General features: G+C 42.8%; 1 protein-coding gene across 1 annotated transcript; it reads left to right on the top strand.

Annotated features, from left to right (window-relative positions):
- Positions 1–637: 637 nt before the first annotated feature.
- Positions 638–17,604, top strand: grm6b (glutamate receptor, metabotropic 6b). The gene is made up of 11 exons (XM_056437757.1): positions 638–1,058; positions 2,286–2,887; positions 6,057–6,273; positions 7,439–7,574; positions 7,675–7,829; positions 8,385–8,525; positions 8,676–8,876; positions 11,088–11,227; positions 12,506–13,129; positions 13,208–13,519; positions 16,188–17,604. The coding sequence occupies exons 2-11, from the start codon at positions 2,342–2,344 to the stop codon at positions 16,404–16,406; spliced, it is 2,691 nt and encodes an 896-aa protein (XP_056293732.1). The 5' UTR covers positions 638–1,058; positions 2,286–2,341; the 3' UTR covers positions 16,407–17,604.
- The last annotated feature ends 47 nt before the right edge of the window (positions 17,605–17,651 follow it).

Here is a 17,651-nt window from a genome sequence, read left to right as displayed (position 1 = left end):
TGTTGTGTGCTTATTTTTGTGTGTGTGTACAACTCCACGTGATGTCGGTCTCAACACTCGGTGCGTTATTGGTACAGCAGGAGGCAGCATTGCTTCGGTTTTCAAGCATCTAATTGACCGAAGATGAGCTGGGGTGAGGGGGATGAGGGGGGGCGGGGGGTCTTCTTTTCCCAGAGCCTCAACTCGAATCAATAATAAATATAATCTAGCTGCCTTCTGCGGTGCCGAAAAACCTATTTCCTGCTCTGATATTCTTCGCCATTGTGCCAGTGTTGACAGGTGTGTGTGTGTGGAGGGAGAGTGTGTGTGTGGCATGTGGGTGTATGTGTGTGTGTGTGTGTGAATCAAATCGCCGCCGCTCATCTAATCTCTCAAAGTGAGTTCCATCATACTGTGGGGGGTGGGGAGGAAGAGGGGGAGGAGGAGGGTTGGGGGCTCTGCATTTGGTTCAGCTGTATGAAGAAGAAAAAAAGAGGAGAAGTGGGCTCGTCCACCTGGTGCTTTTCTTTACAGACGCCTGCATGGTAATCCCAATCTGTGGCCATTAGTGCACCGGAGAGAACGAGCGAGGAGGGAGTTCAACAGAGAGAGTGGAGGGGAGTGGAGGGGGGGGGGGGGAGTGCCTTGATAGAGATGCACAGAGAGAGAGAGAGCGAGAGAGAGAGAGAGCTTTTAAGGGATTTGCCAGTGATTTGTAGGATCTCACTGGCGTAATGTTGCTCTTTTCCTCCACTTTCCTCTGATTCTGCCATGCTCCTGCAGCCGGGAGCCTCAGAGGTCCCTGTCTTCATTTAGCCCTTCATGAACCTCCACCACTACTCCCACTACACTTCTTTTTCTCCCTCCGACCATCGTTTTTCAGTGCGTTCCTGCTTATTCCATGAGAGTGCACGGCGTGCGTCTGAGATGATAAAGAGGATTTACCTTGTTCGGTGAGGAGAGGTAGAGCCGTGCCTCGAGGTCTTTAATCCCATATCGGACCGTCGGATGGAGGAGGCCCCGCTTGGAGGAGCTCAAGTGATGGATCGGAACCAGACTGGTCAATGAGCGATGGGCAGGTGAGAAGCGCCTCTGCGTGAGGAGATGTGTCTCCTCGCTGGCTGCCGGCAGTGTTTTCAAAAGGGAAGAAGTGTCTGCAGTCTGCCAATATAAATATGAATATATGTATGTATTGCAATTTGAATAGAGCATGCACAATTTATATTATTTAGGTGTAATTCATATTGGACATTTCGATTTAAAATGACAATTTAGTTACCTTGTAATACAGTTGTTCAAATTCTGCCTTGCAACATTAAGTATTTACACTTCTAGCCCAGATGTTTACTTTCAGCCCAGATGTTTTCTGTGGGTTTAATGTGACGGGTGTGAGATTAAATGAACCTGCTCTGACTTTTGGGGCATGCTGCCACGGTGCAGTTGATGTTTTCTGTTATTGCAAAATGTTTAGTGTTTTAAAAGTGATGAAAGCATATTCACTCCGTCATGCTGAAGGCTCAAATCTGGTCTTTTTTAAATTCTTATTATTTTTTAATAGTGTATACATGTACAGCTTGTGTTTAGTCTTTTTTAAATTATCATTGTTTATTAAACACACCAAAACAGATTTCAACAGAAAATGTCGTTTACAAATCTTCTTTTGGGCTTTTTGCATTTCATTTATTTTTTATGAATTTCTATTTTTAACTGATACGGATCCTTTCAGTATTTACATGCAATAAAATAAATAAATAATAAGAACATTTTGTTCAAGATCTCAAGTCTCCAAGAACATCATATGCAAATTGACATGTTAAAAAATAATAGAAAAACATATAAGAATATGTGCATGTTTTTAAATATTTCACAGCAAAAAACAATAGATTCACTGATGACAGACCAGTGAATATATGAATAAATACATATATATATATATATATATATTTCAAAAGTGTGATTTTTCATGGAAGACACAAAATTGTCTGGGTGATCCCAAACTTTTGAACGGTAGTGTATATATATATGATGGACTCCTTTTGGGGATTATTTTGCCTTTTTGATCCCCTACAGGAGTTTTTTATTTGAACTGATCAAGTGCCATTAAAATATATATATATATATATATATATATATATATATATATATTATATTATATATATATTACATATATATACAGTATATATATATAACAAACTTATTCCACTGATCAAGTGCCATTAAAAAAAATATATATATATATATATATACAATATCTTTTGACAGTGGTTATGATGAGATTATAATCCGACCTTTCTGACGGCCCTCAGGTGTCAAAGGTAGAGGGAGTGGCCTGGTGCTGTCAGTACCTCTGCTGGTCCTCATCATGACAACACAGGCCCGCTCGTCCCGCTCTTCCTGCCGCCGCTCGCTCGCTCCACCTTTCAGATACCAGACATGGCTTCGGCTGACGTGGGCGCTGCTGGTGGGCGCTGCGCCGGGCTCGTGGGCCCAGCCGCCGGGCACCCAGCCTCAGTCCATCAAAATCGAGGGTGACCTCACCTTAGGCGGGCTGTTCCCCGTGCACTCTCGGGGCCCCGCCGGCGTGCCGTGCGGCGAGATCAAGAGGGAGAAGGGGGTCCATCGATTGGAGGCCTTGCTGTACGCCTTGGACCAGATCAACAGCGACCCGGACCTGCTGCCCAACATCACTCTGGGGGCCCGGATCCTGGACACCTGCTCCAGGGACACGTATGCCCTGGAGCAGTCGCTCACCTTCGTCCAGGCCCTCATCCAGAAGGACACCTCGGATGTGCGCTGCTCCAACGGAGAGCCTCCCATCCTCCCCAAACTGGAGAGGGTGGTGGGCGTGATCGGGGCCTCCGGCAGCTCGGTGTCCATCATGGTGGCCAATGTGCTCAGGTTGTTTTCGGTGAGTTTTTTTTTTCTTCCACCACGTCTATTTCTGAAAAGGGGGGACGGATATTTTAGATAGTTCCTCCTTTTCCAGTAAGTAAGCAGACGGGATCGATCCAGGTGAACGCCGCTGACATCATACACAAATTAAGGAAAGCAGCGTTTTCCAACCTGGGGTCAGATCTCCCACTCGAGTCTAAAGGTCAACGAAGGGTTAAAGAAATAATAGTCTAAGAGTTAATTTAGTTTTTAATTAAAAACTTTGTTTACTCTCATTTTTTTTTTTTTACTTTGAATCGCTGGATGCTTGGGGCTCCTGTATCTGGATACTTGGGGCTCCTGTAGCTGGATGCTTGGGGCTCCTGTATCTGGATACTTGGGGCTCCTGTTGGTTTCTATTATTTATATTATATTATTACATAAACCATATTACAGACAGGAACCTCCTCTCTCCTCGTGTGTTTCCTGCCTAACTGTTCATAAATGCTATAAAGATTTAAAAAATATATATTATCCTTGAAGTGAAACAAATTATTTTGGGGTCACAAGTAGAATTGTCTCGTTTCAGGGGGCCACAAACCCCCAAACTGTTAGTGGAGGACTTTTACACCAAGCGGGACTGAACTGTCACACATCACATTTCTTTTGTGTTGTTGTAATTTTGCATATCCTCTCATGACATCAGTGACTCATGAAGCTAAACCTCCCGTGCATTATCCGCATTTGATGTCGAATTATGGCTCAAACTAGCTGATTATCCCGATATTTATTGAATGAACCTACATATGTATCCGTGCCGTTGAATTAGCTCACGGCTGATCCGGTGAAGATGTACAGCGGCGCACAACGGTCTCGCTCATTTAGGCCTTTTTTAAATTCTCTCCCAGATGATGAATGGGGTTCGGCATTAAAAGTTGATTTCATTCTGCAGCGTGAACACGGCCCGGCGACTTTCAACCGCAGTTATTTGAATTTCACAAACCTAATTAAGAGTATACTCCTCACCATTTTTTAAAAATTTGAATAAACCATTAATCATTCTCTATAACTCACAGACCAAAACCAATCCTGCATAACATATTCATCTTGTACCTGCACACACACACTTCTGTTCAGCCCGTTGTGTCGGGGCTGAACCACAATCTTATTCCATTTGCTTGAAACCTGGAATATCTTTCGACCATTTCAAGCATTTACTGACAACAAGAAGATTGCAGCGGGACGAGAGACGAGTGTTTCTGATTGGGCACATTGATTTTTAGAAAGTGAAATGTGGATTACGTCTTTAAATTTGAACACAAACGATTCAATCCCCTCGCTGACTCTGATACTTTCTCCTCTGGACACTTAATGTAACTTTAGGAGCTGGTGAAACAGTGTTTTTACTTTTTTTTGGAGAAAGTTCACATCTGGTTGAGGATCTGTAAATACGAGATGGACAAGTACATCTGAGTTTGACGGGGTTGACACACAGTGGCAAACTGAAGCTGCATATGGCCATCAGAATTAAATATTGTCTGGCTTAAAGCTGAGAAACGCTAACCCTTTTCTAGTCTCTTGATCTCTGTCTCTCCCTCTGTGCTTAACGTAATTTGACTAAAACCCCTTTAATCCTTCCAGATAATCTGCGAAATGGTTCTCTCGGTCCGCTCTCCTTCACTACCCCCTTGTGTCTACCTTTCTCTCCTCGTCCCCTCCAGAGGGCCCTATGTTAAGCCATGCTGGGGGTGGGGGGGGCATTAGCAAGGGTCGGGGGGGTTGAGATAAACTGTCGACGTAGACTGTGTCATTAAAGAAGTAGCACACCAGTAAATTAATCTTCTCATCCTTTTTTTTTACTTCTTCTTTTTTCTCAAAACAAATGCTTTTCACAGATGTGGTCGCCACCATCTGTGTTTCACTGTGACGTCGTCCGTATCCTCAGACCAGAACAAGTTGTCTCGGTTCTGAGAATTACCGAGAACACGGGCTGTCCGGCAGATGAGCGCTCTCTGCGACAGCCCAATTGAGGGATTTTTAATGCACTAAAACGTGTTAGTGTTAATGTGGAAGGCACTTTGAAGGTTTTGTCTGTGAGTACACAGAAACATGAAGCTGCCATCTGGAACCGAAAATAGTTCTTCAGAGTGATGCCATGGAAGAACCATTTCTGGTTCCACAAAGAACCTTTCAAACCAGGGTTCTTTAAAGAACCTTTTCCTTGAATAGTTCTTCAAAGAAGCTATAAGGTATCTCCAAGAACTTTTAAAACATGGTACTTTAAGGCACCATTTCTGGTTCCACAAGGAACCTTTCAACCCAGGGTTCTTTAAAGAACCATTTCTTTAAATAGTTCTTCAAATAACCTATAAAGGAATCTCAAAGAACCTTCACAAAATGGTTCTTTAAGGCACCATTTCTGGTTCCACAAGGAACCTTTCAAACCAGGGTTCTTTAAAGAACCATTTCTTTAAATAGTTCTTCAAAGAACCTATAAAGGAATCTCAAAGAACCTTCACAAAATGGTTCTTTAAGGCACCATTTCTGGTTCCACAAGGAACCTTTCAAACCAGGGTTCTTTAAAGAACCATTTATTAACTGTTGCCTGTTTCATTTCCTTTCATTCAATCAATCACTCCCTTCTTGTCCGGGTCCCGGTCATTCAATTCAAATTTAAATGTTCTTCTGTTTTGTCAAACAACAAACAACAAGTAAACAACAAAAAAATAATTAATGAAAAATAATTTAATAATTTAATTTTTTTAATTTTTTGTCATATTGACCTCAAGGGTAAAAAAATATGTTAAAAATATATATATATAGGTAAAAGGGGTTAAACATTGAATCGTCATACTGATTTCCGAAGACTGAAGATGAAACATTGAATCGGGTCAAATTGACCCGAAGGCAACACAAGGGTTAAATAGTTCTTCAAGAACCTATAAAGGTGTCTCAAATGAAAAAATGGTTCTTCAGTATAGCTGATGGTTCTTCGTAGAACCACAAAGTCTTTTAAAGAACCATTTAAGAACCATTATTTTTGTGTGTGTAAGTCGGGCATCACCCTCTGATGTGATTCACTCCTTATTCTCGTCATTCTTTCCCATCTTTTTGATCACATTGGCGTCTGGTCGTGCCGCTCATGTTTCCCCCTCGACCCCTCGACCCCTTCCCGCCATCGCTGACCCGTCGTCTTCGTGTCTCAGATCCCTCAGATCAGCTACGCCTCCACGGCCCCGGAGCTGAGCGACAAGACCCGCTACGAGTTCTTCTCCCGCGTGGTGCCTCCCGACTCCTACCAGGCCCAGGCCATGGTGGACATCGTCAAAGCCATGGGCTGGAACTACGTCTCCACGCTGGCCTCCGAGGGCAACTACGGAGAGAGCGGCGTGGACGCCTTCCTCCAGATATCCAGAGAAGCAGGTTGAGTTTCCGGCTGCGACTTTAAGGGATTACTGCATGAATCAAAGCCGTGTTGTTCCTCCTCATTAAAAGACTAAAATGGGAAACAGAAAAATCCTTTAATAGGAAACCTCGAACTGACGGGGCAAACAGAAGTCACCGTCTCATATGGGTTTAAAGGCTCAAATGATGTTTAAAAGCTCAAATGATGTTACTCGGGTTCAGATTTAAAATAATTACGGTATCACTCACATACGGCACGTCAACAATTGACAATGGAGGACAGTTCGCTGATATCGGTCGTTCGTTTCAGTCCAGACTCAAATATCTCAACAGTTCTTTGATGGATTTCCATTGAATCTTGTAATTTTTGGACATTCGTGGTCTCCAGAGGATGAAACTTAATGACTGGTGATGCCCAGAGCTTTTCCCGAGTGCCATCATGAGGTTGACATTTGCGGTTTTGAGTAATATTATTGTCATTATTTAGTATTTGATGAATTGCCATCCCTTTGGCTCAGACATTCATGTTCCCCTCAGACAGACATGTAACTCCTGACACAATCATTGGGTCAAAATATAATTGACAATTTTTGGAGGGTTTAGACCAAATTCCTTCAAAACTAACATTCCTATCAGACCATCTGCACTTTGTGTTTAGTGCTAATTAGCACGAAATGCTATAGCGTGTTGACACACGAAACTAAGCAGCATTATACACACAAAAATGAAGGTGCCATCTGGAAACAAAAATGGTTCTTCAGAGTGATGCCATAGAAGAACCATTTTTGGTTGCACAAAGAACCTGTCAAACCAGGGTTCTCTAAAGAACCATTTCCTTAAAGAGTTCTTCAAAGAACCTATAAAGGTGTCTCAAATAAAAAATGTTTCTTCAGCAGGTGATGGTTCTTCGTAAAGCCTTTTAAAGAATCATTTAAGAACCATTATTATTCTGTGTGTATGCTCTGAACATCTTAACGTTAGCATTATCATCGTTAGCACAGCGTGCTAATATTAGCACGTCCCAAAGCTGCTAAAGATTCTGTAGACTCTTAAGTCTTGTAATATTTATTTGTATTCACACATTAATACATGTATTCTATTCAAAACCGATTAACTGGGCAGTGAAGGGAGAAAAACGCAATGTAGAACGACGCCAACGCATTTCCTAACTCCCCTGACGCAGGTGGGCTGTGTATTGCCCAATCCATAAAGATTCCCAGGGAGCCGAAGCCAGGGGAGTTTGAGAAGATCATCAAGAGACTGATGGAGACCTCCAGCGCTCGGGGGGTCATCATCTTCGCCAACGAGGACGACATCAAGTGAGTGAAGGTGTTGACGTTTATGTCAGATGATGCAGTTTTACAACGATTGTGATGATAACGCAGAGGAGTGACGTAGCAATAATCTGTTCTTGCGGAGACGGGTGTTGCAGACCGCCAAAACGGCCAACCTCACGGGCCACTTCCTGTTCGTCGGCTCCGACAGTTGGGGGGCCAAAAACTCCCCCATTCAAGACCAGGAGGATGTGGCTGAGGGCGCGGTCACCATCCTGCCCAAAAGAGCCTCTATTGATGGTAAATGGGCAAATGTATTCAATCAAAATAGGAAATTATAATTATTAATATTATTATTGATATTATTAATAATAAGATTATTAATATAAATATTATTATTAATATAAATATTATTATTAATATAAATATTATTATTATTAATATTTGTATTCTTAATATTTGTATTATTATTATCTTTATTTTTAAGGGACCATGTACAGTTAACTTAAAATATAAATGTCACCATATGATGCACTGCACCAGATTGTAGCTACAGCTAATTTGCACCTTTTTTAATGGATGCAACTGGATGCAATATGAATTGTGACATGTGACATTGATAGATGAGTCCAATACCAACACAACAAGGAATTTATTGACGTTCCATAAGTCTGCGAAAAAACTGTGAATTGTGTCAAAGTTATATTTCATCGTGCAAAATAACCTGTATTTGACTTGCTGATTTCAGCACCGTGTGATTATTAGCACACCGATATCAATCGCTGTGCTTTTCAAAGCCTGCATGACATTTTTTTATGAAACATTAAACAAAGTCTGACTTGCAAAATGATTCAGGGTTCGACCAGTACTTCACTTCGAGATCTCTGGAAAACAACAGGAGGAACATCTGGTTCGCAGAATTCTGGGAGGACGACTTCAAGTGCAAACTAACCCGCCCGGGCATAAAGTACAAACTCGGTAGAAGAAAATGTACAGGTGAGCACCGCGTCGACATCTAGACGCGTCTTCAAGAAAGGAAACCGTCAGATATGCATTTTTAGATATTTTTGTTGTGTTCTTTCGCGATATTTTCATGAGCACTTCTGTTGCATTCATCCCTTTTTGACACTTCCGTCCTCTCGTCAGGCGAGGAAAGAATCAGTCACCACTCTCAGTACGAACAGGAGGGCAAGGTGCAGTTTGTGATCGACGCCGTGTACGCCATGGCCCACGCGCTGCACAGCATGCACCTGGACCTGTGCCCGGGCTACATGGGGGTCTGCGAGAAGATGGACCCCGTGGAAGGAGAGACGCTGCTCCACTACATTCGCTCGGTCAGCTTCAACGGTGAGCTTTTGACCATCGATCGCAGGTCGTGCCCCCCCCCCCTACCTGCCTTGTGCAATGTGTGGACGATGTACACTACCGTTCAAAAGTTTGGGGTCACTTAGAAATGTCTTTATTTTTCAAAGAAAAGCACTGTTTTTTCAATAAAGATAACATTAATCAAAAATACACACTATACATTGTTAATGTGGTAAATGACTATTCTAGGTGGAAACGTCTGGTTTCTAATGAAATATCTCCAGAGGTGTATAGAGGCCCATTTCCATCAACTATCACTCCAGTGTTCTAATGGTATATTGTGTTTGCTAATCGCCTTAGAAGACTAATATCTGATTAGAAAACCCTTGTGCAATTATGTTAGCACAGCTGAAAACATTTATGCTGGTGATATAAGCTATACAACTGGCCTTCCTTTGAGCTTGAAGTTTGAAGAACAAAATGAATACTTCAAATATTAATCATTATTTCTAACCTTGTCAATGTCTTGACTATATTTTCTATTCAATTTTCAATTCATTTGATAAATAAAAGTGAGTTTTCATGGAAGACACGAAATTGTCTGGATGACCCCAAACTTTTGAACGGTAGTGTAGATGTCATTCCTGTCATCAAACTGGACGAGAAACGCGAAGTGAGATCGGAGATTTCCGCTGGCGAAGACCTCGCTTTTTAATTTTCTCGCCAGGTTTTGAAAAGAAGGACATTTTCAAAAGAAAACATGAGAATGGAGGTTAACTTGAAGTCAGGAGCCTTGAGATGTTTCTACTAATGTACCGAACGAGCTACTGTACAGAGTACATTTCCTCAAAGCCCCCCCCCCTCCCTAGGGCTGCCTCCTCTCTTTCCTATACACAACACTCGCTCTTTTCTTATCCTCGTCTTTTATTAAAAAAATATTCTTTTGAAAAAGAGAGTCGCGGTTTGAATAAAGAAAAAGTGTTTCTATGAGAGCATCCTATTCACCGCTCTCCTCTCGCCGGATGACCTTGGCTTGTATGGAAGACGTTCTGATCGAGCGCCTACGGGGACCCGAGAGGAACGTTCAATCCCCGTTAGGCCAACGGGAGCAGAGTGCACTGAAGGACTGAACCCGATGAGCCTCCACTAAAGAGCACTCAGCTCCTCACATGACTGCACAAGACCGAAAGAAAGCAAACACAAGCTGTATTCAACAGCGTGTGGGTACTTAAGATGGAGGGTGGGTGGAGGCAGTGGTGTAAGCTGGAGAATTCCTCGTCGCCTTCGACTCCCGAATATATGCTTTTCTTTTTTATTTCTTTCCATTTTGTTTTTTATTAAAACAATTTAATTATAAGACAAAAAACAATACATAGACATAACACCTAGAGGATGACAAAACAGTGAGGACAACATCATAAGGTCAGAGTATTGAGAAAAAAATAAAATAATTGTGTGCATGTGTACATTTGTGTGTGTGTGAGCTCTTTTATTTTTTATTTAAAGATACTAAATACATAGATGAAGGCAGATGTATATGTATGATCGTATGCATGTACGTGGAATTGAATTGGTTTCCAGGCAAGGGAAAATAAAAAATAAATGAATTAGGCCTTGGGCATTTCTTTGGGCATTGAATTATGAACATTTTGGCATTGACAAAACATTAATTGACAAATGGTAAAAAAAATATTGACCTTTCCATGACCTTTGACTGACCTTCTTGACCTTGGATCCCAAAAATCTAATCAAATGATCCCTGAATATAACCAATCCGGATAATAAATTTCACCATTCAAGAAGATTTTTTCAAGAAGATTTATGACCTTGACCTTGTTGACCTTGACCTATTTACCCCAATCATCAAAATCCTCAAAACTGTCAAATCATACCACCAAATTTCTTCCATTCTGCTCAATTTTTTTTTTGAGTTTTTTTGAGTTTTGCGACAAATAAATAAATAAATAAAATAAATATAAATAAATACAAAGAAAGACCTTCCGCATTTTCAATGCGAAGGTAATTAAGATTAATTAACTAATCAATAAGATGAGTGGTGTCATGTTTGTAAAAATATCGTGAATGATGACCAGATGTCGTGTTGTTCTGTTGAGTTGTAAATGATAGATGAGGTGAATTTTTCCATTGAAATATATCCTGACATTACATTTTTCCAGTGTGTGATGTGTGTGTTATTCCTTGATTTCCAGTTATGCTTTTCTGATCTTTTAAAATTCTGTCTCCATCCGACAGGCAGCGCAGGAACGGGAGTGATGTTCAATGAGAACGGAGACGCGCCGGGGCGCTACGACATCTTCCAGTACCAACTGTCCAATGTCAGCAACCCCGGCTACAAGGTCATCGGCCAATGGACAAACCACCTTCGCCTCAATGTAAATGCTGTACTTCTACTAAAAAGACATTGAGAAGACTTGCTTTAGCCCAAAGATAACGAAACTGCCCACCAGCACGTTTAAAGCTAACGAGCGAATGCGAGTGTATATTATTTGTTTAATCCGTAAGAGAATCAAAGTGTTAAGACGTTACGACGTGGTTTTTTACTCACGTGCCAGACTGCTTCCTGACCAGGTGCCTCGAATCAGCAAGAACAAGGCTGGCGGGTTTCTTTGTTTCCGGTCTTTATGCTAAGCTAAGCTAGCTAAGCAGTTAGCATACAGACACGACAGTCGCACTGATCTTCTCAGCTGACTCTCAGCAATGAAGCACATTGCATCGAAATATCAACTTATTTAGAATGAATTCATGTGTGAGTCACACCTCTTCTTCTCTGAGATCGTGGTTCTTCCATCATCGGGCAGAAACTGTGCGTCGTACTGCTAATCACGTTCTGCACGCCACGGGTACCCAGGCGAAAAATATATAATTCAATATATTTAAAATATACTTCAAATGTCAACAGTACATTTAAAATATACTATCAAAGAAATGCACTTTCTGCAAATATATGTCACTTTCAAGCTTTTTAAAAATTCAACTTTTAACACACTTTAAAATAATTGTACTGCAGTATATACTTTCAAGAAAAATATTTTAAGAAAAAAATACTTTAAGTGTATGTTCTGTGCAATTACTTAAATGTACTTCTTTAAACTTTGTTTTCAAACATATTTTTTCGTATATTTCATAAAGTTATGCTCTAAATTAGCATTAAAACAATGTATTCAAAGCACATTTGATAAATACCGAGTTTAAATATACCACATTTCACCTGATCTGGGACCCCTGCTTGCTTTTATTGACTGAGAACTCTAATACGGTTTATTCAAATAAGACAATGGCATCCTTTACAATCAGGGAAAAAAGAGAGAAGCAGCATGTACTGTGTGTAATTATACAAAATGAAGTAAATATACATAGAGCCGTTCTATTCGGTTGTATATCATATCAGACCATAGCGTATAACAAATCTTTTGACGGCAGCCATTTGAGAAGACTGATCGTGAAACAGCTCATGTTGGCAAGACAACAAAATCCTATTCATGACATGATCACCAATTTGTGAAAAAATGGGCCAATTTCTAAAATTAGTCAATTCGACCAATTTGTGGCTAAATTCGTGCCTCATCAGAGGAGCCGTGTCTGTCCGGCCTCATGGCAGCAGCTGTGCGTCAGACAAAGTCAAACAATGTGTTTTGTGTTTTGTCCCCTAGCTGGAGGAGATGCAGTGGTCGGGCGGCGACCGCAAGGTCCCGGCGTCGGTGTGCAGCTTCCCTTGCGAGTCCGGAGAGAGGAAGAAGATGGTGAAGGGCGTTCCCTGCTGCTGGCACTGCGAGCTCTGCGACGGCTACCAGTACCTGCTGGACGAGTCCTCCTGCGACGTGTGCCCCTTCGACATGAGGCCCCTGAAGAACCGCACGGGCTGCCGGAGCACGCCCATCGTCAAGCTGGAGTGGAGCTCTCCCTGGGCCGTCATCCCCGTGTTCCTGGCCATCCTGGGCTGCCTGGCCACCGGCGGCTGCATCGTCACCTTCGTCCGCTTCAACGACACGCCCATCGTCCGGGCCTCCGGCCGCGAGCTCAGCTACGTGCTGCTGACGGGCATCTTCCTCATCTACCTCATCACCTTCCTCATGATCGCCGAGCCCAGCGTGCCCGTGTGCGCCTTCCGCAGGCTGCTGCTGGGGCTCGGCATGTGCATCAGCTACTCCGCCATGCTCACCAAGACCAACCGCATCTACCGCATCTTCGAGCAGGGCAAGGTCGCGGTCACGCCCCCCAAGTTCATCAGTCCCACCTCGCAGCTGATTATCACCTTTATGCTCATCTCGATGCAGGTACGGGGGAGGGCTTTCATCGCGCGCCGCCTCGATTCTTCGCAGCGCCCTCGACTCACGCTTCCTTTTCCCCCGCAGTTGCTCGGGGTGTTCATCTGGTTTGGCGTGATGCCGCCCCACACCATCATCGACTACGAGGAGCAGAAGCCCCCGGACCCGGAGTTCGCCCGCGGGGTCCTCAAGTGCGACATGTCCGACCTGTCGCTCATCCTCTGCCTGAGCTACAGTTTCGTGCTGATGATCACGTGCACGGTGTACGCCATCAAGAGCAGAGGAGTCCCCGAGACCTTCAACGAGGCCAAACCCATCGGCTTCACCATGTACACCACCTGCATCATCTGGCTGGCCTTCGTACCCATCTTCTTTGGCACGGCGCAGTCGACGGAGAAGGTGGGCCATTCCACGTGTTGATAGTCCACTTCTCCGAGGAATGGAGGCACGAGTACTTTACTTGAGTACGTTTACGCCGCTCTACAGTCCTACTCGACTACGTTTTGGAGGGAAATGACCGAGAAGAGTCTTTAAAGCCTAAACTAGCCAACAGCAGTCAAGGCAGTTCAAATTACACATGACTGTATCAGTAATTATTCAATAATATATCATATTATGTAATATTGGCCTATCTGTGTGGACACTAATGATCATTTTAAATGTTGGATACTTCAAGTATATATTCCCCGCTAACATTATCATCTTGAATTTGGTAAAATCAATGAATGGGGAATATTTACTTGTAATGGAGTATTTTTTTTATTTGGGATATTATTAATTTTCTGTGTCTGCAGCAACCACTGCATGAAAACCAGACCTTCTCCATCTCGACCGCAAGCGTGATTTAAGAATCCAGAGAGGAGCAACTCTTAATTCTTCTTCATTCTCTGCTCAGATAAAATGGTGGAAAGTCGTGGGGGAAAAAAATTCCCTCTATGTGTTTTTTAAATGATTTAAATGAAGTTCTGCAGCACCGATTTGAGAAAGAAAGGAATCTTTTCCTCCATTTTCATTCATCACCTCAAAAGTTTGACCACATGCCTAAACAACTTTAAAGATGGTAGAAATTAATTGTCATTAATTCTGCCATAATGTGCATTTACTAATGACATAATTATTAGACTTATGGTGTAATCTATTAATTGATCACTTCATAGATTCTTTTGTCGAGTGCAGTCCCTCATTTTGTTCTGCAATTAATCACCAAATTAATAGCAGTTCATTCATTTTATTACAGTCATTTAAGAAGAAGCACTTTATTAATGCCTCTTGAGGGAATTCAGCGCGTATCCTTCATATTATTCGCAGTAATTTTAAATTCCAATTTGAATCTGAATTATGCAACACACACGCACACACACACACACACACACACACATACACACACACATACACACTCATATTTAAGAGAGCAAATGAATCCCTCAGATGTTCAGGCTGAAATCTAATGTGTGTTGCCTGTCATGTTGCATTCACTTGCTCCTGTACACACAGGCCGTGCTGCCTTCACTGTCCTGCGAGTTTAATTCAGCTCGTGGGCTATTTCCGCCGTCACAAAGTAGGCTGTTGGAGGGGGGGGGGGGGGGGGGGCTTTGACTAATACAGCGCAGTGCTATGAATCAGTCAGGCCGAAACAATTAAAGCCCCGAGGTGCTTTCAGTCTTTTCACCTCCTCTGAAATGGGAATGAAGTGAATTCAGAAAAGGAAGCGAGGGGAAAGAAAAGGAGGTCAGATGAGCCGATGGAAAGGCAGGGGACCCCTCGCAGACCAATTCAACCATCCAGTTCAATGAATCATCACTTTAGAGAAAAAAAAGAGCTAAATATAGACGCTTGCTTTTTGTCTAGCTCGGGAAATAGCGGCTGTTGTATGTGTGTGTGTGTGTGTGTGTGTGTGTGTGTGTGTGGCCTCGTGTGAGGATGAGGTTCAGCTTCCCTGCTTGTCGTCCCGTTCTACATACGGAATGACACATTCACTCGCCGTCCCCCCCCCCCCCCCCCCGTCCCCCCGAGCCAGTCTCCTCTCGGCCCCGGCACAGGAACACAATCACAACAACGGGCTCCTTTCACCAAGCGGCGAGGTCACCGAGAGGAACCGATGAAAAGCCCGACAAAGGGGAGCCATACTGTTTGGACATCGGCCATGAGAGAGAAAAACCAGAATGCTGAAGATAGTGTACAATGTATGACTTATTTATGGCACGGAGATATCTTATTTATGGCACATGTGTCTTGATTTATTCATGCCTTGTACAGTTTGCGCGAATAATGAGTTCATAATTTATTGGCGGACGATCCAAGGAGAAGTTACTTCTGATTATTATAAAAAAACAGAGGAACTGAAGTGAGGAGTGGACAGAGTGAAGGCCGTAAACAGAGCCTCCGTTCCTGACGACATATCACAGGTCCTGAATCATTCATCAGGGAAAAGACGGTGCCTGCTGTGCTTTGAGATGAACTTTATAAAGACTGCACTTTCGAGATGACTCAGTGTGTATTCTTGAATCTGTGCAAGATGAAATAATCGATAATCGCAGATACGGAATGATTCCTAAGGCAGTGGTTCTCAACCTTTTTTTCTATGATGTAGCCTACCCCCTGTGAAATATTTTTTCAGCCAAGTGCCCCCTAACTAGCCATTTTTAAGTTAAATACACAGCGCTGTGCCATCAGTATCTGATTTAATATAGAATATATTCAATTATGCTTATGAAATTACACTTATATTCTATTTTGAAATGATTTATTTAATGGATGCTAATTTTATATATGTTTTCAGCAAAGTCCCCCCTAACTAGACATTTTTGGTTAAATACATAGTGCTGTGCCATCAGTATCTGATTTAATATCGAATATATACAAATATACTTGTGAATTTACACTTTTATTCTTTTTTGAATTTTTTTTTTATGGATGCTAATTTTATTTTTTTTACAAATGCCACGTGCCCCCATTTGAGAACCACTGTCCTAAGGAATTAGACGAAATGCATTGATTGTGTGATCCCAGATGTGTGTGTGTGTGTGTGTGTAAAGATCTCTCTGACCTGCCGAGTCTCTGTGTGCAGATGTTCATCCAGACCACCACCCTCACGGTGTCCATGAGCCTGAGCGCCACCGTGTCCCTGGGCATGCTCTACGTCCCCAAGGTCTACGTCATCATCTGCCACCCGGAGCAGAACGTCCAGAAGAGGAAGGTGCAGGCCGCCACCGTGACCGCGCAGCTGTCCCAGAATTCCAACAACAAACAGAACGGGGCCAAGATCGTACCGGACAGATTACAGTGAAAACCAACTGGAGCGGGATCCATCGATGTTAGTTCTGGCTGAATTGCCTCCCCCCCCCCCCCCCACACACCCCCCCACACACCCACCCAACCACCACCAACTTTCCCCGGATAGAAAGACCAGCAAAGACATTCTTGGATGTTGTGTCTTTTCACACTTATTTAGGAAACTCAGATGTATTCTTTTATTTCTTTTATTGACCGGAGATCTGGCTCTGTAGCTCACTTCAAACGACAACTGGAAGGACCTTCACATGCCCACGTATACACACCTCAGCTTCCAGGTTATGGTTAAATGGCGACCTTTGCCCTACAGAAAGATGTACATTGATGTGGAATCTCTTGGGAGGGATCAGGGCAAATGAAGGGTGGTCTGCTGGCTCTAAAACCTCTGCATGGATTGTGTTTGTTTTTTATGTGTCAATTGAAATATTGTTTGTATGGGGCTGTCGTGACTATTTCTGCTTGATTGCACCGGAAGGAACCGGCTTTCTAAAATGCACCACGTCCTGTTACTATTTCTGATAGAGCCCCCTGGAGAGGAAACACTTTACTTTAAGCACTCCCAGGAGTCATACAATTTCCAAATCGCTAAAGCAACAAGTTTGATTTAAATTAGTGTAATGAATGCAGTTATAAAAAAGGTAAACTGACGGTTTTCATCGTGCAAACCGGATACAAGTGGTTATGAACAGGAGATGTGTGTTCTACGTGGTACTTCTGCTTCTCTAGTGATAAACAACATTTGGCACTTCCCCATATTGTTTGTCGAAATTGCACGCAATCTCGTTCATGCGTGGGAACCTTCGGGAAGCTTCCCGTTGTGTTGCGTTTCATTTTGTGCCACTTGAGGCGCTACAAGTTCTCTCTTCTGCGACATCATTAACAGCGGCCACTTAACTGCCAGGATATGATTTGCAACGCACTTTTTGTTACTTGATCTCAGTGTACAACTCAGGTTTTACTGACGTTTTTGTTTGTTTTGAATAACGTTTTCCTCAAAGATTTCTTCCCGTTCTGGTGCAGCTTTTCTTTTCCAGCCTCTCTCCCAGTGCAGGGCTGAGGATCATGTGGGGGAGACAGTGTGTGTACTGCCCTCTGCAGGAGAGCACGCCTCGGTGAAATGTTTGTGGCTGGAAGCAGTCGAGAGGGAATTGCTTGTAGACCCCACACAATCCTTAATAAAAAAAATTATTGTTTATTATTCGATTTACATCTGGTAGGTGCAGTAAAACAAAAAGATAGC

This window comes from Pseudoliparis swirei, chromosome 18 (assembly GCF_029220125.1).
Source record: "Pseudoliparis swirei isolate HS2019 ecotype Mariana Trench chromosome 18, NWPU_hadal_v1, whole genome shotgun sequence".
NCBI classification, from domain to species: domain Eukaryota; kingdom Metazoa; phylum Chordata; class Actinopteri; order Perciformes; family Liparidae; genus Pseudoliparis; species Pseudoliparis swirei.
This window is presented reverse-complemented; position numbering and strand designations above follow the sequence as displayed.

Coding starts and splice junctions, on each gene's coding strand:
- grm6b (XM_056437757.1), top strand. CDS start 2,342: ATGACAACACAGGCCCGCTCGTCCCGCTCTTCCTGCCGCCGCTCGCTC. Junction 7,575..7,674: donor GCCAACGAGGACGACATCAA/GTGAGTGAAGGT, acceptor GTTCTTGCGGAG/ACGGGTGTTGCAGACCGCCA. Junction 13,520..16,187: donor CGGCGCAGTCGACGGAGAAG/GTGGGCCATTCC, acceptor CTCTGTGTGCAG/ATGTTCATCCAGACCACCAC.